Source organism: Esox lucius, chromosome 24, assembly GCF_011004845.1.
Source record: "Esox lucius isolate fEsoLuc1 chromosome 24, fEsoLuc1.pri, whole genome shotgun sequence".
Lineage (NCBI taxonomy): Eukaryota > Metazoa > Chordata > Actinopteri > Esociformes > Esocidae > Esox > Esox lucius.
Genome location: NC_047592.1, coordinates 16,044,404 through 16,067,639, shown reverse-complemented (window position 1 = coordinate 16,067,639; position 23,236 = coordinate 16,044,404). Strand labels below are relative to the sequence as shown.

Below are 23,236 nucleotides of genomic sequence, written 5' to 3'. Positions count from 1 at the left end.
GAGGTGTAGAGGAGAGAGGAGAGACAGAGGTGTAGAGGAGAGAGGAGAGACAGAGGTGTAGAGGAGAGAGGAGAGACAGGGATGTAGAGGAGAGAGGAGAGACAGAGGTGTAGAGGAGAGAGGAGAGACAGAGGTGTAGAGGAGAGAGGAGAGACAGAGGTGTAGAGGAGAGAGGAGAGACAGGGATGTAGAGGAGAGAGGAGAGACAGAGGTGTAGAGGAGAGAGGAGAGACAGGTGAGACAGGGATGTAGAGGAGAGGGGTGAGACAGGGATGTAGAGGAGAGAGGAGAGACAGGTGAGACAGGGATGTAGAGGAGAGGGGTGAGACAGGTGAGACAGGGATGTAGAGGAGAGGGGTGAGACAGGTGAGACAGGGATGTAGAGGAGAGAGGAGAGACAGGGATGTAGAGGAGAGAGGAGAGACAGGTGAGACAGGGATGTAGAGGAGAGGGGTGAGACAGGTGAGACAGGGATGTAGAGGAGAGGGGTGAGACAGGTGAGACAGGGATGTAGAGGAGAGGGGTGAGACAGGTGAGACAGGGATGTAGAGGGGGGAGCATGAGAAACAGAGTGAGGAAACAGGGCCATTGAAAGAAGAAAAAGAGAGAACATGGGGGGTTAATAACCAGAGGAACTCTGCAGGCTGACCTGCTGATAAGCCAGCCTGCTACTTGGCCAACACTAATCCTAGGCCAGTGGCGTTACCTTCTGTCGTTTGTCCATCCAGGACTGGACGTAGGGCTTCCAGCCCAGGTCACAGTAGTCGTTGTAAACCATCCCACAGCGAGACACCGTGGCTGGGGACGCCTGGGCCAGGTCCTCACACTCAAACAACAGAGACACCTACGCACACACACACATACACACACACACACAACATAATTTATGATTGATGGGTATACCATGGTGATAAATGCTGATAACATGTCTCTGCTGATGAGATACTAAGCTGTAGTGTAGGTGGCAGTTCAAATACTTTAGCAGACACTAACAGTGACCTACAGCAGCGAGTGCATAAATTTTCGGACTTTTTTCATACTGGCCCTCAGTGGAAATCAAACACAGACCTCAAGCGCAGCCAAGTGAGCTACAAGGCTACAATAATATATGCATATGCTGTAAAAGCACTAAGACAACCAGTGATTTAAAAAGGGCTTTAGAAATGACATTTGACTGATGGATCGATGGATGGAGTCTCCTACCTGTTCTGGCAGGGAAATTCTCTCTCCGTTGATGAGTGTGAGCACCTTGTTGTCGTCCATGACAGAGTTCATGCTCTCGATCCAAAGAGTGTCCACCGGACCATCAAACACAATCCATTTCTCATCTGGCTTCTCATCTGGACTCATGGGCAGAGAGGGAGGGGGTACAGAGCGGTACAGAGTGGTAGAGGGGTTAGAGAAGTGTAGAGAGGGGTACAGAGGGGTAGGGGGGTACAGAGCGGCACAGAGTGGTAGAGGGGTAAGAGAAGTGTAGAGAGGGGTACAGAGAGGTAGAGGGGGTACAGAGTGGTAGAGGGGTTAGAGAAGTGTAGAGAGGGGTAGAGGGGGTACAGAGGGGTACAGAGTGGTAGAGGGGGTAGAGAATTGTAGAGAGGGGTAGAAGGGGTACAGAGGGGTACAGAGTGGTAGAGGGGGTAGAGAAGTGTAGAGAGGGGTACAGAGAGGTACAGAGTGGTAAAGGGGGTAGAGAAGTGTAGAGAGGGGTACAGAGAGGTACAGAGTGGTAGAGGGGTTAGAGAAGTGTAGAGAGGGGTACAGAGGGGTAGGGGGGTACAGAGCGGCACAGAGTGGTAGAGGGGTAAGAGAAGTGTAGAGAGGGGTACAGAGAGGTAGAGGGGGTACAGAGGGGTACAGAGTGGTAGAGGGGTTAGAGAAGTGTAGAGAGGGGTACAGAGGGGTAGAGGGGGTACAGAGGGGTACAGAGTGGTAGAGGGGTTAGAGAAGTGTAGAGAGGGGTAGAGGGGGTACAGAGGGGTACAGAGTGGTAGAGGGGGTAGAGAATTTTAGAGAGGGGTAGAGTGGGTACAGAGGGGTACAGAGTGGTAGAGAAGTGTAGAGAGGGGTACAGAGAGGTACAGAGTGGGAAAGGGGGTAGAGAAGTGTAGAGAGGGGTACAGAGGGGTACAGAGTGGTAGAGGGGGTAGAGAAGTGTAGAGAGGGGTACAGAGAGGTAGAGGGGGTACAGAGGGGTACAGAGTGGTAGAGGGGGTAGAGAAGTGTAGAGAGGGGTACAGAGAGGTAGAGGGGGTACAGAGGGGTACAGATGGTAGAGGGGGTAGAGAAGTGTAGAGAGGGGTACAGAGAGGTAGAGGGGTACAGAGGGGTACAGAGTGGTAGAGGGGGTAGAGAAGTGTAGAGAGGGGTACAGAGGGGTAGAGGGGGTACAGAGGGGTACAGAGTGGTAGAGGGGGTAGAGAAGTGTAGAGAGGGGTACAGAGGGGTAGAGGGGGTACAGAGGGGTACAGAGTGGTAGAGGGGGTAGAGAAGTGTAGAGAGGGGTACAGAGAGGTACAGAGTGGTAAAGGGGGTAGAGAAGTGTAGAGAGGGGTACAGAGGGGTAGAGGGGGTACAGAGGGGTACAGAGTAGTAGAGGGGTTAGAGAAGTGTAGAGAGGGTTACCGAGGGGTAGAGGGGGTACAGAGGGGTAGAGGGGTTAGAGAAGTGTAAAGAGGGGTACCGAGGGGTAGAGGGGGTACAGAGGGGCACAGAGGGGTACAAAGGGGTAGAGAGGGTGCAGGGTTAAAAGCAGAACACACACAAACTCTATCATCACAGTGCTTCTAACCTCTTTCCATTCTTCACATATCCATATGTCTCCCATTTCCCAAACCCCCTGACCCCAGACCACGGCACACATCTGGATCAGCCCACTCCCATACGGCAGAGAGACAGGCAGATACAAACATAGCAGGTTAACCACACGCCACAGCCGTCAACCCTGTCACACACACACTCAGGGATGATGGACATGCACCTGGACAGGACAGGGGAGGACAGGACAAGGGAGGACAGGACAGGGGAGGGGAGGACAGAGGAGGGGGACCGCGTAAACAACATGAACAAACAGTCAGGGACCGACAGCAGATGGGAGGAGTGAATGGCACATCCTGACATAAAGACAGATAGATTGGAAAGAGAGGGTGGAGACGGCAACACAAGTGTGAGAGCTGAGGGCGTCGTACGGCCAAAGGCGATGGGTGGCCCCTGAAAAGAAGATCGTAGGGACGCACGAATGGGAGGTGGAAATGAAAGAAGGCGGGAGACACAGCGGACAGCGGATGATTGATTCGCTGACTGATTGATTGGCGGTGGGGGGGGGTCACAGCCGACATCTGAACTGTCTCAACTTCCAGCAGAGGACACAGCACATACTGGAAGAGGGGGGACGGGGGGAGAACTCGAGACAGAGACTTATGGGGACTGATGGAGAACTCCTGTAAAGATGGAGGGGCACCCGGGGTGTTGGCTAAAGGCTACCTAGCACAGGACGAGGGGGGTATTGGGGAGGTAGAGGAAGAGAGTGACATTGATATGAGGGGAGAAGAAGCAAGACAGCGAGGCAAAGTGACGTCATCACGCTGTGTTATGGATTTCATGTGTGTTTCTGGTCATCTGTTTTGACTGTGTAAATCATACAAGGCTTTCATGTATTCCACAACATACAGGGTTGGCAGTTTAAACAGCTGAAGTTTCCGGGAAAAGAGAGAAGTCACGAAACCTTCCGTTCCACAACCGTTTCAGGCATGAAGACTTTTTCTGATCAGTGACTACAAACATAAATGCTAAGAGCTAACGTCTGTAGTGTCCCTTAAAAAAGGATTAGTGTGTTGCTAAAATACACCCTTCACTCTTTATTAAAAGGTAGATTAAATACCATTTCTATAAAACTCTGTAAAAGTTGCTATGGACTGCAAAAATTTTATAAAATTTTTGAACAACACGTTACATTTGCTTTTTACAATGTATTTTATAGACAATAGCAGTAAATGGCAATTTCCTATAAATCTGTATTGTATTGTATTTTCCAATATGTTTTTGCGATACCAAAGTCCCAAAACTCCATATCAAATGTTAACTTACCCATGTTATCTCCATGTTAAACTCCATGTTAGCTCAGAAGAAAAATATTATTTTTCAAAGAAGTGCAACAACTTCAGATAGGTGTGTGACCCTGTGGCGCGTGCTGAGGGAGTTCCCCAGGCCAAGTAAAGCCCCATTAAATTGAAATGAGCGAGCGACACAGCTCAACATTCACTTACGAGTGGAGCCTCCCAAGGTCTTTCTTCATCGGTGTGCAGAGAAACACAGAGAGACAAAGGACTAGAGAGATTGGAGAAGGAGAGAGAGAAATTGGGGTAGAGAGGATTGTTTGGGCAGGAACGGCGTGCCAGCCAGTGTTGGCCCGGTCCGATGTTCACAGCAGGAGAAGCGAGTGTGGCCGGAGCAACAGGGGGAGAAGATCGGGTTTGGCAAGGACGCGTTGAAACACACGGAGAACACAGTGTGTCATTTAATCCTATTAAAACATGTGGTGACAATAGTGAAGAGAAAAGACACACACTGATAACGTTCAACCGAGGGGGGGGGGGGGCATTTGGCTCGTAGACAGTGCAAGCATGGAAACACAAGTCCCATGGTGAACAGATGAAAGAATGGTCGACTCACGTGGATGGGATTAAAGAACACAAAAACAAGGCCAATGGACAAACACCTTTCCCTCTGGGTGTATGTGTGTGTGTGTGTGTGTGTGTGAGTGTGAGAGAGTTCCTGTCTGTTGAAGGATGCCTGGGGTTTGGCCTTCAGTGCCTGCTCTCTCATGTATCTTCAGTGAGCAGCACACCCAGTGAGAGTGAGAGAGGAGAGAGGATGTGAATGGGGGAAGAAAGATGTAACATCCAGAGTCTCTCTATAATGACTGTTGAAGGACGATGTGAAGGCATGAAGAGAGGAAGGGATGAGATTGAAGGCGTTAGAGGGAGGAAAGGAGTCCATTCAGCCGGGGGGGGGGGGGGGTCGGATGGGCAGGTTACAGCTAAGAGAGAAAAGCCCTCCTGTCTCCATGTGTCTCTCTGTGGACTCAGATTGCCGGGGGTATGAAGGGCAGACATGTAAGGACAGACACTTCACTTCCAATTCCACATGACATCTCAGTCCGAACCTCTCCCTGTCTTCTCTCCCCACTCTCTTTATTGTCTCTCACAAGCTGGTAGAAGTGGCTGCCGACTCTCCATCTGTCACATTCGTGGGTGTTGCACTGTTTTACGGCGTGATTGCTTTTACGATCCCCCCACTAAAACCCAATGCTCCAGAGCTCTTCAAATCAGACTGTTGGATTTTCACCCTTACTCTCTAGTCAAGGCCTGATGCAGGCCTGGACAATAACTGCTGGGTGGATGTCACTTATATTTATTGATCAACCAATCACAGAGAAGGATAGAAAGCCCGCTGGGACTTTCCACTTGAGGCTCTCCAATTGAACGTCTCCGGTCAACTCTAATAGAAAGCCCCTCTGTCAGACCCCAGGTTAGAAACACGCCAAACACTGTGAGCCTTTGCATTAGGCCACAGATGGGCAGGGCTAGAGCTCCCGGGCCGTCTCTCTAGTGATCCCATTGGCCCGGGCCGGGTCAGTCGCAGCTGAGGGGGTCTGAAATGACCGTTGAGGCCTGTGTCACTACAGTGGGTCAAGTACCTGCGCAGGCGGATCTCACGAGGGAGGACAGCACCCCGTCGGTCCACTCGTTGGTGGACAGCTCGTATTCTCCGTACAGCTCACCCAGGCTCACCGCCTTGGGGTTCAGGGGGCACTCCTGCACAAAGGTCACACACACACACACACACACACAAACGGGTCACAGATCAACGGGCAAAGGGCCAGCCGGTGAAAGCGCGCGCGTCTCAAATGACACCCGTCCCTCCATCCAGGCGCGCTCATTTCGAGAGTAATTTTTAGGGAAATGGTTGTCATTTCGGATTTGTCTTAAAAGGGGCCCAGGAGGGAGGGGGTGGGGATTACGGCACGACAAAGGAGAGAGAGAGATGGACAGAAACAAAGACAGCAAACACGCATGTATTGTGTGATTACAGAGAATGAGGAAGCATGGCTGTTTGACGTCCACAGGACTGGGTACTGAATGTACACCACGCAAGGAGGTAAATTAAGACACATGGGGGGGGGGTAGAGGAAAAGACACAAAGATGCAGAGAGAGAGAAAAAAAGAGAGAGAGAGAGCGCGAGAGCGAGAGAGACCGGGAGGGGGGGGGGGGAGATAATGAGAAACGGGGGAGGTGATGCTGGCATGGTGAGAGACAGATAGAGACTCAAAATAGCTATGCAAAGAGCAAGGTGTTGAGTCAGAAATGAAAAGAAGTGTGGAAGGCAGGCAGAGTCTGGTGGAGGAGAGACAGAGAGAAGGAGACATGGGGTGGAGCCACACGGAGAACAAGGAGCCCTAAACCAAAGAGAATTACACCAACCACAGAGAGGCCCACACAGAGGCCTGCCACGGAGACCCACACACTGGGGACACAAATAAAACCACGGAGAACCGAGAAGGTGTGATGAGGAGGAGGGGGAGGAGCTGCCAGAATGTTCCGGAGATAGACTGACGGGGACGTGTGAAACAAGCAGATAAGCGGGAGAGATGGCAAAGGGGGCAGGGCCGTGAAGGTCAAGCAAGAGGAGCCATTCGATAAAGCCGACTGCAGCAGCGGGAGTGAAGCACACGAACAAGGACACATCGCGGCGAATACGCGCGCACTCCGCGACGCGCACACACACACACACACACACACACACATGAAAGAACAAAATAACACTTAGAACAACACTCCAGGAACATCATTAAAAAAGGGGAACTTGGAAAACACAACGCACCCCTCCATCTCCTCCCTCCATCTCCTCCCTCCCTCTCCTCCCACCTCCCTCCCACCTACCTCCCACCTCCCTCCCACCCTACCTCCTTGCCTATTTTTAACCACATCTGGAGGGGCCACGTGGAGGGGGGTGCATATGGCAGGAAAAGCAACCTGGAACAAAGCAGTGGAAGACAGAGTGGAAGGGGGCCTCAGAGCCCGGCAGTGGGCCGACGCCGCGTCCTGCCAACTGGGGCAGCGTCACACAGCAGAGCCACGGCACTTAAACGCACCGCTAGAAACACATATTGTCACTAGAAAACCAACGGTGGGCTGTGGCAATTAACGCCGGCTGTGGACTAACTCTGCCTGGTTCTCCGTCGAGCGTGGAGACGCCCCTGTGTGTGATTTCCAGCAAGCCGTCAACAACTGTCTGTGTGTCGGTGTGTGTGCACGGGTGGGGGGGGGGGGGCGGGGGGGTCTTTAAGTGGCGAGGGTACTCTTCGGAAGTCAAGTGCATCTTTGTGTGACTGGATTGTCTCTGAGCTCTGAACGCAAGCGGGTGTTGTAATGACGCTGGCTAAACGCATGCTACTTCGGTACTAATGAAAAACAGACCGAAGGACAGAGAGTAAAGATGGGAGACAGGAACAGGGAAGATATAGAGAGGAGAACGAGAGAGGGAGGGACGGGAACGAGGGAAGAAAGACGGAGGAAAGAAAGAGGAGACAGTGAGAGAGAAGAGACGGAGAAAAGGCAGAAGGGAGACAGAGAGAAGAGAGAAAGGGGAGAAGCGAGGTGTAAAGTGCGCCCGACACGGTGTGAGAAGATTCCTCCCTACCCTCCAAGAGATTATTTGGTTTGGTGACTTAATCCCTCTCTTCACTCAGCCCGTCCGCTCCGTTTAAGACATGTACCCACCCGTCTCCCTCAATAACTCCCTCTTTTTTTAGATCGCTCTTAAAATGATTACTCCACCAAAAGCCCCCCCTAAGGATCATGAGAAACACTCAATTAGACAGGATAGGGCCCAGGAGCCCAGGGGAGCCAGGCTGAGTGGAGTCGGGGCTAATAGACCAATGAGACGCGGCGGTGGAGGCAGGTGGGGAGACTGGGAGGAGATGTATATGATGTTAACGGAGCATGCTGATAGGTGGGAGATATTCCACAGCAGTAACACCAGGGGCCTGATAATGGGCTGTATTATGGATCATTGGTTGGAATGGTTCCTCTGGGAGAGGTGCTTGTTGTGAGATGGGAAGAGAGGCAATAGTTGGCTAGGAAGGACAAACATGTATACTGACAGACGGAGACATACAGAAAGACAGAAAGAGGGAGAGAAAGACACACAGAGGTGCCAGATAGACAGACAGAGGGGCCAGACAGAGGAGACAGGCAGAGGGGTCAGACAGAGGGGTCAGACAGAGGAGACAGGCAGAGGGGTCAGACAGAGGGGTCAGACAGAGGAGACAGGCAGAGGGGTCAGACAGAGGGGTCAGACAGAGGGGTCAGACAGAGGGGCCAGACAGAGGAGCCAGACAGATGGGTCAGACAGAGGGGTCAGACAGCGGGGTCAAACAGAGGGGTCAGACAGAGGGGTCAGACAGAGGGGTCAAACAGAGGGGTCAGACAGAGGGGTCAGACAGAGGGGTCAGACAGAGGGGCCAGACAGAGGAGCCAGACAGAGGGGCCAGACAGAGGAGCCAGACAGATGGGTCAGACAGAGGGGTCAAACAGAGGGGTCAGACAGAGGGGTCAGACAGAGGGGTCAGACAGACTTACCCGGACTAGGTTGAAGCCAGGCTCCCCCTTGCGCTGCATAGTGGTCAGGGTGCTCTGCAGGGTCTTCCAGGTGACCGTCTTGCCACTGCCGGTCTTGCCCACTATCATGGTGGAGTGTCGGGAGTTCTTGGTCTCGTACAGCTGGATGACCTTGGTTACAGTGAATGGCGTCACCTGGAGACCGGCCTGCCGGAGCTCTGACTCGATGGTCTCTCTCAACTAGGGGGACGGGAAGTGAGACGGTGGGCCGCTCATCTCTCATGAGCGGACTACACAAACATAAATCCCAGGCACCATAGAGCAGTCATAGAGCTGTCAAGACACAATGGGGCGCATGAGATAACAAGCAGCATTAGTTCCAGTGCATGGAACCAATCCCGATTCTGCAGGAGTTAGTGTGTTTTGAATGTGGAAAGGGCCCGTTTGGCCCATAGGCTTCCCAGGAATGTGGAAAGAGACCCCTGGTCTGTAATTGACTTTGGCTGTTTGTCTTTATGTAATATTTCTTTTCTGTTCCTGTTTTCGATGTGTTTGATATGTTTTTGATGTTGAGGGCCAGGCATTCAAGGTGTTTCGCCATACAACGCATAAGGCCAGTTATCTTGTTAAAAAGAAGCTTGCCGAATGGTGCCGAGATATAAGACCCAACTTCTTATCCTGGTGGCAGCATATTGACGATGCCCAGGAGTCCTGTGAATAGCGGTGTAAAATGGCTCAGCAACTTCCTGGTTGAGGGGACAGATGGTCAGACTGTGCGGCCTTGCCATGTCACCCTCTAGTGACTCCTGGTGCAGAGTCAGCGCTGGCAAGCTCAATGGTGGTCGTTAGCCGGAGGAGGGCTTATGTCCTGGATTCCTTCCTGGTTGAGTGACCAGTAACACAGGAAGAACGACTTGGCGGGATGTTTTTCGGAGGACATACCCCGATCTTCAACTCTCCTGAGACCCCTGGGAGTTGGTTGCCGCGAGCAGGCAAAGCTTTACGTGCGAATTGGACAGCGTGAAATTGGACGGAGAAAAAAAGAGGGAATTGTGGAGCGCGGGAGCAGGGAGAGAAGAAGCTCGCAAGACCATGTCTGATCGTATGCTTTAATTCTGCTAATGAAAACACATTGGAAACATATGAGCGGCCTAAAAAAATACATTAATACATACCCTCCTAGCCCTCTCCCCCTCTCTGTCTGCCACATGGAAAGCCTCTGCAGGCAGAGTGAAGCAGAACACTGAATTATGTATGCAGATGTGATGCAGCATTTTTCATCTTGGCGCACTCATCTCTGGGTGGTGTGAAAAGCAGATGGCACATCTTAGAGATGGCAGTCATGTGTGAAAAGAAGGAGCGAGGGAGGGAGAGCGATAGGTGGATGGATGTAGTGATAGGTACAGTCCTGTTTCCAGAAGTGTTTCACTCCCCCCACTACATCTCCTCAGCCTCTCAGTCCCACCATGGGTTCATCAGAGCACTGGTGTGTGTGTGTGTGTGTTTGTGTGTGTGTCATCACCCAGACAAAGACCCAGTGAGTGTCCGTTGACTGAAGCGGAGAGCTTTTAGTTCTCAGAGACTCATTAGTTAGACTGCAAGTCTCCCTCCTCCTCTAGTTAATGCATTCTGCCCATCTGCTTTGACAGGCTCCATTGACTAGTCATTTTGAGCTCAGCTGAAATGCAGAACTGGGAGGCCACTTGGTTGTTTGATAATGCTCCAGAGTGTTCAGTGTTTCCAACACTCTGTCTTCCTGCCTGCCATCGCTCTGCCCATTGGGGCATACTAGTTTGCGACAATTGAAGAAGAGTTGTCCCTGGTACATCTCCATTCTCAGTAATGGGGGGATGTGTTTGTTTGTATGTGTTTATACGTGTTAGTGTATGTGTGGGGTACCTTTCCATAACTGATGATGGGCGTGTCCACAGCAGGGAAGAGGTCCTGGATGATGCCATTGAATAGAGGCACGTCAACAGATGCCAATTTGGCAATGTTCATGTCCTTCATAGACATCAGCAGGACCTGATAAGGGGTCAGAGGTGTGACATCCTGTTAGAACCCCATCCAGGTACATTTTCTCAACTAGATGAACTTTACGATTTTCTATCAGCACTGATACAACCTTTACGTACATGCGATGTTCTAGCGAGAGACTTAACAAAAGCAAGGGACTCTAAATTCATACAGAAGTATGGCAGGAGGACTGAAGCTCACTATCAGGTAAAAGATTAATCCTTTCCGAGTTTTTGTCCGCTTTGATCAATTTTTTATCACCAGCGCCTGATTCCCTCTGTGGTGTTAGGCACACATTTTCTGGTGTCAACCTCGCATCTGCATGTCTCTCTGAAGCTCGCTGCTGCCACACACACACACACACACACACACACACACACACACATTCTCTCCTTTAGACAGGTATATTGAGGGAGGCAGGCCTTTTCACACATTGTACCTGAGAAAGGTATATTTCAAAGAGACAGGGGCTAAAACACTTGGGGTTAGGATGTCTGAGGTCAGCAGCAGGTAGGGGTCAATTACAGGTCAACTAAGTCTATTCAGGAGAACTAATTAATGTGTTAAAAAATATAATTTTATCGGAAGTAACAGAAAAGTTAGGTGATATCATGAAATCTCTGCTGAAGATGCCAGTCTCCCTCCAGGCACCAGTCTCCCTCTAGTTACCAGTCTCCCTCTAGTTACCAGTCTCCCTCAAGGTACCAGTCTCCCTCTAGGCACCAGTCTCCCTCTAGTTACCAGTCTCCCTCTAGTTACCAGTCTCCCTCTAGTTACCAGTCTCCCTCTAGGTACCAGTCTCCCTCTAGTTACCAGTCTCCCTCTAGGTACCAGTCTCCCTCTAGTTACCAGTCTCCCTCTAGGTACCAGTCTCCCTCTAGGCACCAGTGTCCCTCTTGGTACCAGTCTCTCACTAGATACCAGTCTCCCTCTAGGCACCAGTCTCCCTCTAGGTACCAGTCTCCCTCTAGTTACCAGTCTCCCTCTAGTTACCAGTCTCCCTCTAGGTACCAGTCTCCCTCTAGGTACCAGTCTCCCTCTAGGTACCAGTCTCCCTCTAGGTACCAGTCTCCCTCTAGTTACCAGTCTCCCTCTAGTTACCAGTCTCCCTCTAGGTACCAGTCTCCCTCTAGGTACCAGTCTCCCTCTAGTTACCAGTCTCCCTCTAGTTACCAGTCTCCCTCTAGGTACCAGTCTCCCTCTAGGCACCAGTCTCCCTCTAGGTACCAGTCTCCCTCTAGGTACCAGTCTCCCTCTAGGCACCAGTCTCCCTCTAGGTACCAGTCTCCCTCTAGGTACCAGTCTCCCTCTAGGTACCAGTCTCCCTCCAGGTACCCTTTCTCCCTAGTCTCCCCTTCCTACTGTCGCCCTGTAAAAAAAATAAAAATCCTCCCAAAATATTTTTTTTGTTAATGACAAAAAAAATGACCTAGAGAAAAATAAAACATAGAATACAAAATACTTTGGAAACAAGGCACCAAAGTAAACACATTACGGAGTAACTATCTCCTTAGTTTTAAGAATAGCGGTGGTAAAATACTGAGTTTTTTCAGGACATAAAGAAACGTCTTGCAGTTAAACATAATTAAGTCAATTTCAATTAAACACTGCAAACACAATTAGTTCAAATTCAATTCCACTTGGAAAACATAATTAAGTGTATTTCCATTCAGCTTTGTAAACATAATTAAATCAATTTCAATAGAACTTTGTAAACATGAATAAGTCAATTTGAATTCCGCTTAGAAAACACATTTTAATAAATTTCAATCCCAATTTGTAATGTAAAAAAATATATATAAATATATATATATATATTTTTTTTTAATGAAGTTAAATATTTATATTCACTCTATTTGTGTTGAACTAATACTATATCAAATGTGGCTGTTTTGTAATCATAATTAATGTCTCTGGTAGCTGTGTTGTACTTAAACCTTTTATATCCACTGGCTGAATTGTACTCATTATAACATCTGTAGCTGTGTGGTACTCATACATATTAAGTCCACTGTAGCTGTGTTGTATGTTTTATGTCCACTGTAGCTGTGTTGTATGTTTTATGTCCCTGTAGCTGTGTTGTATGTTTTATGTCCACTGTAGCTGTGTTGTATGTTTTATGTCCACTGTAGCTGCGTTGTATGTTTTACGGCCACTGTCCTGTGTTGTATGTTTTATGTCCACTGTAGCTGTGTTGTATGTTTTATGTCCCTGTAGCTGTGTTGTATATTTTATGTCCCTGTAGCTGTGTTGTATGTTTTATGTCCACTGTAGCTGTGTTGTATGTTTTATGTCCACTGTAGCTGTGTTGTATGTTTTATGTCCCTGTAGCTGTGTTGTATGTTTTATGTCCCTGTAGCTGTGTTGTATGTTTTATGTCCACTGTAGCGTTGTTGTATGTTTTATGTCCCTGGAGCTGTGTTGTATGTTTTATGTCCACTGTAGCGTTGTTGTATGTTTTATGTCCCTGTAGCTGTGTTGTATGTTTTATGTCCACTGTAGCGTTGTTGTATGTTTTATGTCCCTGTAGCTGTGTTGTATGTTTTATGTCCCTGTAGCTGTGTTGTATGTTTTATGTCCACTGTAGCTGTGTTGTATGTTTTATGTCCACTGTAGCTGTGTTGTATGTTTTATGTCCACTGTAGCTGTGTTGTATGTTTTATGTCCCTGTAGCTGTGTTGTATGTTTTATGTCCCTGTAGCTGTGTTGTATGTTTTATGTCCCTGTAGCTGTGTTGTATGTTTTATGTCCACTGTAGCTGTGTTGTATGTTTTATGTCCCTGTAGCTGTGTTGTATGTTTTATGTCCCTGTAGCTGTGTTGTATGTTTTATGTCCACTGTAGCTGTGTTGTATGTTTTATGTCCCTGTAGCTGTGTTGTATGTTTTATGTCCCTGTAGCTGTGTTGTATGTTTTATGTCCCTGTAGTGTTGTTAGTGAATAGTGTTAATGTACCTCTTCATCAGCCACGTCGGGGTAGGCACGTCTCTTTATGCCAGCGTAGCGGAGCAGCGAGGTGAGGGCACGCAGGCCGAAGTCATAGTGGTCCTGTTTGGACAACTGCTGCAGTGCCAGACAGTACAAAGTGAACACCTTCTTAGCCAGGACCTGGAGACAGAAGAGGAAGAATAGGGGGAGACAGAGCGAGAGAGAGAGAATAGGAAGATGACAGGATAAGACAGGAGGGGGCAGAAGTGAGAGAAAAACATCCAAAGTATCCAGTGTCAACCCATCACTACTCCAGGTCTCTGAAGGCTTCAGTGAAGGACAGGTATCATCAAAACAGGAACCTAGCTAGCAGTATTGCATAACAATAAAACATGGTAATGTGAAGCGTGTCACATACATGTCTGTGCACCCTGGGTCAGACAGCCAGACATACTCTGTGGCGGCTCGACCCAACGGCAGACAGCCCCACGCTGGCTGTCATGATACCGTCTTGGCATGCAGGCTACTGTATGTGTGGAGCGACTGTCACGGGGTCACCTCTCCATCTCCCTCCACCCTCACAGTCTTCACCTTTCCAAACCTTCTCTCCCCCATTCCTCCCCCATTTCTCCAGTCATCTGTCTCAGCAGGGAGTTCATGCTCTCTCCACCCCCCACGGCCACAGTCAGACCTGGGGCATCACTCGCCATCTGTGTGTGTGTGTGTGTGTCTGTGTGTGTGCATGAGAAGGACAACGCTAGTGTGTAGTGAGTATGTTAATGTCGTTTTTGTACTCTGGTTTGTATGCGGGTTCGTGTGGGTGTTTGTTCATGTTTTAGCAACACAAGGACAGTAAACCAAGGACAATTTAACCATGTTGGGATTTTTTGTCAGTAAACACAAAGCTATTTCTGTCTCAGGAGCATTTTTTATTTTTACAACCCTGTTTCCAATATAGTTGGGACGCTGAGTAAAATGTAGATAAAAACAGAATGCAATGATGTGCAAATCATTTATCCCTGTATTTAATTGAAAACACTACAAAGACAACGTATCAAATGTTAGAACTGAGTAATGTTATTGTTTTTGGAAAAATGCATGCCCATTTTGAATTTGATGCCAGCAAAGCATTTCCAGAAAGTTGGGACGGGGCATGTTTACCACTGTGTTGCATCACCTCTTCTTTTAAAAACACTATAAGCATTTGGGAACTGAGGAGACCAATTGCTGTAGTTTTAAAAGTGAAATGTATTCCCATTCTCGCTTGATATAGGATTTCAGCTGCTCAGCAGTTTGGGGGCTCCATCATCATATTCTTCGTTTCATAATGGCCAAATGTTTTCAATGGGTGACAGGTCTGGACTGCAGACAGGCCAGTTTAGCACCCAGAATAATTTACAATGGAGCCATGCGGTTGTAATACGTGCAGAATGTGGTTTGGCATTGTCTTGCTGAAATAAGCAAGGCCTTCCCTGAAAAAGACATTATCTGAATGGCAGAATATGTTATACCAAAACCTGTATATATTGTTCAACATTAATGGTGCCTTCACCCTAGCCATGTGCTCTAATGCACCCCGATAACATCATGGATGCTGGCTTTTGAACAGTGTGCTGATAATAAGCCAGATGGTCCCTCTCCTCTTTAGCCCGGAAGATGCAGTAACCATGATTTCCAAAAATATTCTTAAATTGTTGCACTATTTGCCTGCGCAGTCTTTCACAAAGTGGTGAACCCCGCCCCATCTTTACTTCTGAAAGACTCATCCTCTCTGGGATGCTCTGTTTATACCCAATCACGTTTCTGACCTGTGTCCAGTTAACCTAAATAGCTGTGAGATGCTCCACCAGTAGTTACAAAACTTTTCCAGTCTTTTGTTGCTCGTGTCTCAGCTTTTTTGAAACGTGTTGCATACATGTTTTAGGAAAGAATAACATTTCTCAGTTTCAACATTTGATGTGTTGTATTTGTACTATTTTCTATTGAATACAGGGCCGGTATTGCATACATGTATTAAGCCCAGTACAGGACTAAAGAATCAAGTTCAATAGAAAACTCCATTGAGCTTGTTTTTTAGTCCTAGACTAGGCTTAATCTGTGTCTGCAAAACCCATAGGGTTTAAATTATTTGCACATCATTGAATTCAATAGACCTGGCAGCTGTATATGTCCTCAGCTGTCATTACAAAAGAAAAACAATAACATCCAGAATGTAGATCATTGTTTGTCAGAATGTTTGATTATTGTTTTTTATTTATTTATGTTTATTCTCTTTAAAACCGTCAATAATATTTGGTATACTGTATTATTTATTTATTTTTATTGTGGTTTTATAGGTTCATTGTATTTATTTTTGTACTGTATCACTATTGCTATTTAAGCATGTTCGCTTTGGCAACAGTGGCCACCATCCATTCATGTCAGGAAAGCAGCTAGTGAATTTAATTCAGTTTTACTGTACATGTTACACAGCGTTCCAACTTTTTAGGAAATGGGGTTGTAAAAGAATTACAAATATGGTTGGTGAAGTCTAGGACTTAACGCTATGGTTTAGAACTTACTGTTACGGTTTTGAAATTAACGTTACGGTTTAGGATTTAGCGTCATGGTTTGAGGTTCAGGTTGGCTTTTTGGTGTTGTGATTAGGCTTACTTTAAGTTTAATTTAAGAGGTTAGGGAAGGAATTTAAATGGGAATAACTATTAGGGTCCCCACTAGTATACAGATCCTTAAATGTGTGTATGTCTGTGTGTTACAGAGAGTATGAAGGGCTCCTGGGTTACCATGTCAGTTTGTTCTCATCACTACTCCTTTCATGCGCTTCGAGACACACAGCCGCTCATGCACACAGACACGCAAACACACACACACACGCCCACACACAGACACACACAGAGACACACAGAGAGACATAGACACACACAGAGAGCGTTGCCATGCTAGGCAGAGCAGACGATGGGCTCACGGGAGGCAAATCCCCTGTCCTGTCTGTTCCAGCTCGCAGGATACAAAATACATTCTGCACTCTCAAACCAGGCCAAAGCAGACCAAACTAGGCCAGACACCTAGGCCAAAAAGCCCCATGCCAGCAGATATGGATTATTTCTGCCTAGCTCTGATGGTGATGGTGGTGGCAGTGACCCAACGGCGACAGGAACAAAATCCCTTTGACACACACACAGGGAGAGGGTCTGTGTGTATGTGTGTGTCTGGGAGAGAAAGGGTGTGTGTGTGTCTCAAGGATAGGGTCTGTGTGTATGTGTGTGTCTGGGAGAGAAAGGGTGTGTGTGTGTGTCTCAAGGATAGGGTGTGTGTGTCTCAGGGAGCGGGTGTGTGTGTGTGTTTCAGGGAGAGGGTGTGTGTGTGTATGTGTGTGTGTCTGGGAGAGAAAGGGTGTGTGTGTGTGTCTCAAAGGAGAGGGTGTGTGTGTGTGTCTCAAGGAGAGGGTGTGTGTGTGTGTCTCAGGGAGAGCGTGTGTGTGTGTCTCAGGGAGAGGGTGTGTGTGTGTGTCTCAGGGAGAGGGTGTGTGTGTTTGTCTCAGGGAGAGGGTGTGTGGTGTGTCTCAGGGAGAGGATGTGTGTGTGTGTGTGTCTCAGGGAGAGGGTGTGTGGTGTGTCTCAGGGAGAGGGTGTGTGTGTGTGTGTGTGTCTCAGGGAGAGGATGTGTGGTGTGTCTCAGGGAGAGGATGTGTGTGTGTGTGTCTCAGGGAGAGGGTGTGTGTGTGTGTGTGTGTCTCAGGGAGAGGGTGTGTGAGTGGCACGAGTGGCAGGGGGACCTGAGGCGTGTGTATGTGGGCCTGGGTTCAGCTGGCGTGGGGTTTGCTCGGTTGGCATCGGGGTGTCAGTGGTTTGAAACAGCCTCTTACCTTCCCTCTTTCCCTAACAACTTCCTTTCCTCCCCCCCATTTCTTTCTCCCGCCCTCCTATTTCTCCCACCCTCAATCTATTCTTCCCTCCCTCGCTCCGTGGCAGGGCTAGGGTGTTTGGGTTTTGTTGTGTTCCGCTGTCTTTCCCACCTCGTGTTAATCTGGGGTTATTTGTGGCGTTCAGTTAACACCCCTGATTCTCTCCCTGGCAGCTAATTACTGTTCCCAACAGGACACCAAACACTGCCCATGTTTGGGGCATGTGTCCCCGCGTGTGTGTTGGTCTGTGTGCACGGGGAGGGTGTTTGCAACTTGGATAAAGGTTACCGAAGGGAATTATCAGTTCCATGTGTGTGTGCCGGCATTGAAGCCTTGGATAGGATTCGTAGGTTGTTTTCTGCAAAGGTGGGAGTGTGCTCTGGTGCAGAAGTGAATTAGAATCTTGTTAAACACACGCTGAGAAAGCAACCAAGCAAACACACACACGCACACACACACACACACACACACACACACAGTGAGTCAGCGTTAATCCTGCTCCGGCTCTGGTCCCAGTGATCTCTCTGTGTGTGTGTGTGTGTGTGTGTGTGTCATAATGCCATGTCTCCATCAGATCCAATAGGAGCCCCACTAGCTCGCATCCTGGCCCCACTCCAATCCCTACTGACACTCCTTTCAGAGCAGGAGGTGTGCATTTGTGTTCGAAATGCGCGCGCACGTGTATATAAGCAATCATTCCTGAGCATGTCTTTTTAATTTGTTCCTGAGTGTGTTTCCTCGCGTTGTGTGGGATCCATACACTGTAACGGGAGCTTTGTGAGGCTCAGTGTGGCGGGGACGGTAGATGTCATTTCCAGCCCATTGATTCGATGATACGCATCTCTATCTATCACCGCCATGCAAAACTCAATCTCATCTGCTGATTGCATGGCTGGCGACATAAAAGAAACGTCTATGTTTCATTACCGCGCCAGTGATAATTCCGCCAGATATCCTTTAGAAACCCCCACGCGTTCAGGAAGAACACTGTTGGAAAGTGTACGTACTGCCAGTGTATTTCATTAAATGGACATCAAATGATATGGAATATAATGTCTCCTCCACGGTGTTAACACACACTGGAGCAGATGTTTCGCGGACTAGCCTAGCTTCCGGCGCTTTCCCGGTGACCCGAGCGGGGGTGGGGGTGGGGGTGGGGGGGGGGGGGGGGGGGGGACGACGACACTGTGTCTCTTTGCGAGGTCAGGGCAGGAGATGCGCTAAGGCCCAGAGGCTTTCCCGGGTGAGGTCACAAGGAGGAAGGCCCTGGGGGGAAACTCTGGTCCCTGGTTACAGCAGCGTTCACCTTGCAGTTGTTGAAGCCCTCTCCGAACAGGGTGATCTCAGCGATGAGGGTGGAGTCAGGCACCACCATAGAGATGGGCCTGAACATGGACTTGAGGTTGTCAGGCAGCTCCGTACGACCGGCATAACCTGGAGGGAGAGAACACACCCGTTTCACAGAGCACGTTGTTTTCTCTCTCTCTCGTCCTCTCTTCCCCTGTATGCATTTCTATTGCTCTCCTTATCTACAGTGTCTGTCTGTCTGTCTCGTTCTCTCCCTCTGTGTGTGTCCCTCTGAAAGGCGACATCGGCCTGGTTAAACCCAGAGCACGGGGACATGGGGAGATGTGGTGAACGTAGGGTACCGGGGTTCATGGTGATGAAGATGCCACAGGACCAGACAAGCCGGATCTGTCGTCCTTCGAAGATGAAGCTGGTGTCTCCAGCAGACAGGGCGGACAGGATGGACAGGATCTGCTGGGCCACCACTGACAACACCTCAATGTTGATACGGTTAAACTCGTCAAAACAGCCCCACGCCCCCGTCTGGAGACGCGCACACACACACACACACACATCATTTCAGCCGGGGTTTAGCTCCAACAGCGTTGTGAATCACTGTGTTTTAACTGATTTGTAAACAGAGCTGCTATGCAACACTGACAATAAATAATGCTGGCTTTAAAGAAGCACAAAAAGGATTCCAGACGATGTACCACTAAACACGCCTGCCTCGGCACTAACCACCCCCGTACGTTAATGTGTGATCAATAACCTGAGCCAGGCCGGAGTACATGCGTCCCATGGACTTGAAGTCCATCCCGTCAGAGCAGTTGACCACGATGACGTACATGCCCATGGCCTTGCCCAGGTCCTTGACCGTCTCCGTCTTGCCTGTCCCGGCAGGACCTTTGGGAGAGCCTCCCTGATGGAGGTGGAGGGCTGTGGTCAGAGTCATGTAACACCTGGGGAAGGAGAGAGGCGCGGTGAAGACCAGGGAAGGCTAACTGGAAGGGGTTCAATGCTAACATCAGTTGTTGGGCGTATTTCTGCTACTCCAGAGACAAGCACACCTGACTCAACATGCCATCAAGTCATCCAGCCCCTAATTGGGGGAATCAGACGAGCTAACTCAATACGCCCGAGGGGACTACGGGATGGTGGAAAAGCACCGGGGAAAGGGAATCGGGTGAACTCGGATGTGGCCCCCGTCTCCAGAGGGGATGATAAAGTACCTGTCAGTGAGCGGGGTGATCACCAGCCGTCCAGAGTTACCCAGGTACTCGTAGCTGTACTGGAAGTGTGTGTTGGTCTGTTTGATGATGCAGTCATCCACTTCCTGTGAACAGAAATGGAAAACAAGGTGGGATCAAACCATCCCTCTCCTGCTGTTCCCACATTCTCCCCCTCCTCCCCCTTCACGTACCTTCTCCCCCTCCTCCCCCTCTGCGTACATTCTCCCCCTCCTCCCCCTCTGCGTACATTCTCCCCCTCCTCTGCGTACATTCTCCCCCTCCTCCCCCTCTGCGTACATTCTCCCCCTCCTCTGCGTACATTCTCCCCCTCCTCCCCCTCTGCGTACATTCTCCCCCTCCTCCCCCTCTGCGTACATTCTCCCCCTCCTCCCCCTCTGCGTACATTCTCCCCCTCCTCCCCCTCTGCGTACCTTCTCCCAGTAGAGGCGGAGCTGACAGAGCCAGTCGAAGGCGTTGGCGTCATTGCAGCCCGACTTGGCCAGCTTGTCGACAACGTCGCGGCTGTGGACCTCCACGGTGACCAGCGCTACGATCTTCAGACGCATGATCTTAGGCAGGTTTCCCCGGATGGCGTCCGAGTATCGGTGCAGGATGGACACCTGACGGGCAAGGGGTCAAGGGTCAACTGTCATAAAGACTTGCTGTTGGACAGGGAGTAGCTCTTCTCTCTCACCTGCTTCTTCTTTAAGGATTTAAGAGCAGACTTGTCGGCCCTCTCCTTGCCCGTGATCAGAGCCTTGGTGACGTCAGCCGTCCACTGAATCTGACTGGCTGTTATCAGCATCTGGAGGAATTCAGTGATGAAGCTCAAAGTATAACCCAGGCACACACACAGACAATGAGAGCCAGTGTTCAATAAAGACAGGCGGAGAGGGTGAGGGATTTAGGAGAACAATGAGAGCAGAGAGAGAGACAGGGAGACATGGAAAAAGAGAGAGGGAGAGACATGGAAACAGAGAGAGACCTGTCCTGGCCAGTCTTTGACCCATTTGTCTCTCTTCCCTGTCATCTTCTTCAGGGCCAGACGACAGTTCTTCAGAGAGTCCTTCAGAGTCCAGCGCATGGTTCTTTCCACGTCACACAGCCAGGCCTAGACACACACACACACACACGCACACATGCCCAATATGGTGAGAGCCCTGAAAGAAAATGAGGAGAATGTAGGTGTGAGGGTATGGGGTAAGACGGCGTTCTGACCTCCACAGGCCCCTCCAGCAACACAGGATGGGTGAAGTCCACAAACTCTCCATCCTCTGAGAACATCCCGCTGGCCTCTGACTTATTGCTGCTGACCCCAACCTGGAGAACACATACACCGTAAGGAAACAGCACACCTGGAGCGCAAATGACAGTGCGTGTCGACGTGACAACATAGGCCTGCCTTTCCGATGCGCAGGCTCTTGATGTTGTCGAAGCACTTCTTGAGGTGGGGCTGAACGGCCTCAGCGTGTCGTGACAAGCCCAGGATCTCCAGCAGGTCGTCGTTGGACAGGAAGTAGAAGCGAGGGAAGATCTGGCGCTTGGTCTCCAGGTACATGTCCAGAGACTTCTGGATTTCCTCCAGCTTGTTGTTCATCTCTGACAGCTTCTCTGGCAGGCCTGTGGGAAGATAAAAGGAGAACAATGTCACGTCTCGCAGAGTGTAGCTGTGTGTTGATATTAACCCATTCCTGGAGTATAGCTGTGTGTGGATATTAACCCATTCCTGGAGTATAGCTGTGTGTGGATATTAACCCATTCCTGGAGTATAGCTGTGTGTGGATATTAACCCATTCCTGGAGTATAGCTGTGTGTGGATATTAACCCATTCCTGGAGTATAGCTGTGTGTGGATATTAACCCATTCCTGGAGTATAGCTGTGTGTGGATATTGACCCATTCCTGGAGTATAGCTGTGTGTGCAGATTAACCCATTCCTGGAGTATAGCTGTGTGTGCAGATTAAACCATTCCTGGAGTATAGCTGTGTGTGCAGATTAACCCATTCCTGGAGTATAGCTGTGTGTGCAGATTAACCCATTCCTGGAGTATAGCTGTGTGTGCAGATTAACCCATTCCTGGAGTATAGCTGTGTGTGGATATTAAACCATTCCTGGAGTATAGCTGTGTGTGGATATTAACCCATTCCTGGAGTATAGCTGTGTGTGGATATTAACCCATTCCTGGAGTATAGCTGTGTGTGGATATTAACCCATTCCTGGAGTATAGCTGTGTGTGGATATTAACCCATTCCTGGAGTATAGCTGTGTGTGGATATTGACCCATTCCTGGAGTATAGCTGTGTGTGCAGATTAACCCATTCCTGGAGTATAGCTGTGTGTGCAGATTAAACCATTCCTGGAGTATAGCTGTGTGTGCAGATTAACCCATTCCTGGAGTATAGCTGTGTGTGCAGATTAACCCATTCCTGGAGTATAGCTGTGTGTGCAGATTAACCCATTCCTGGAGTATAGCTGTGTGTGGATATTAAACCATTCCTGGAGTATAGCTGTGTGTGCAGATTAACCCATTCCTGGAGTATAGCTGTGTGTGGATATTAAACCATTCCTGGAGTATAGCTGTGTGTGCAGATTAACCCATTCCTGGAGTATAGCTGTGTGTGGATATTAAACCATTCCTGGAGTATAGCTGTGTGTGGAGATTAACCCATTCCTGGAGTATAGCTGTGTGTGCAGATTAACCCATTCCTGGAGTGTAGCTGTGTGTGGATATTAACCCATTCCTGGAGTATAGCTGTGTGTGCAGATTAACCCATTCCTGGAGTATAGCTGTGTGTGGAGATTAACCCATTCCTGGAGTATAGCTGTGTGTGGATATTAAACCATTCCTGGAGTATAGCTGTGTGTGGAGATTAACCCATTCCTGGAGTATAGCTGTGTGTGCAGATTAACCCATTCCTGGAGTATAGCTGTGTGTGGATATTAAACCATTCCTGGAGTATAGCTGTGTGTGCAGATTAACCCATTCCTGGAGTATAGCTGTGTGTGGATATTAAACCATTCCTGGAGTATAGCTGTGTGTGCAGATTAACCCATTCCTGGAGTATAGCTGTGTGTGCATATTAAACCATTCCTGGAGTATAGCTGTGTGTGCATATTAAACCATTCCTGGAGTATAGCTGTGTGTGCAGATTAACCCATTCCTGGAGTATAGCTGTGTGTGGATATTAACCCATTCCTGGAGTATAGCTGTGTGTGCAGATTAACCCATTCCTGGAGTATAGCTGTGTGTG

The 23,236-nt window shown here is 49.1% G+C and overlaps 1 protein-coding gene across 1 annotated transcript in view; it reads right to left on the bottom strand.

The window, feature by feature from the left end:
* Window positions 1–23,236, bottom strand: part of dnah2 (dynein, axonemal, heavy chain 2) — a 170,146-nt gene that overhangs the window by 39,129 nt on the left and 107,781 nt on the right. Inside the window, 15 exon segments of the mRNA XM_034290623.1 lie at window positions 707–844; window positions 1,204–1,340; window positions 5,696–5,813; window positions 8,641–8,859; window positions 10,519–10,644; window positions 13,590–13,742; window positions 18,773–18,900; window positions 19,116–19,296; window positions 19,526–19,715; window positions 19,986–20,089; window positions 20,417–20,605; window positions 20,680–20,790; window positions 20,971–21,096; window positions 21,204–21,305; window positions 21,388–21,605. Coding sequence (XP_034146514.1) covers window positions 707–844; window positions 1,204–1,340; window positions 5,696–5,813; window positions 8,641–8,859; window positions 10,519–10,644; window positions 13,590–13,742; window positions 18,773–18,900; window positions 19,116–19,296; window positions 19,526–19,715; window positions 19,986–20,089; window positions 20,417–20,605; window positions 20,680–20,790; window positions 20,971–21,096; window positions 21,204–21,305; window positions 21,388–21,605 — 2,240 coding nt within the window.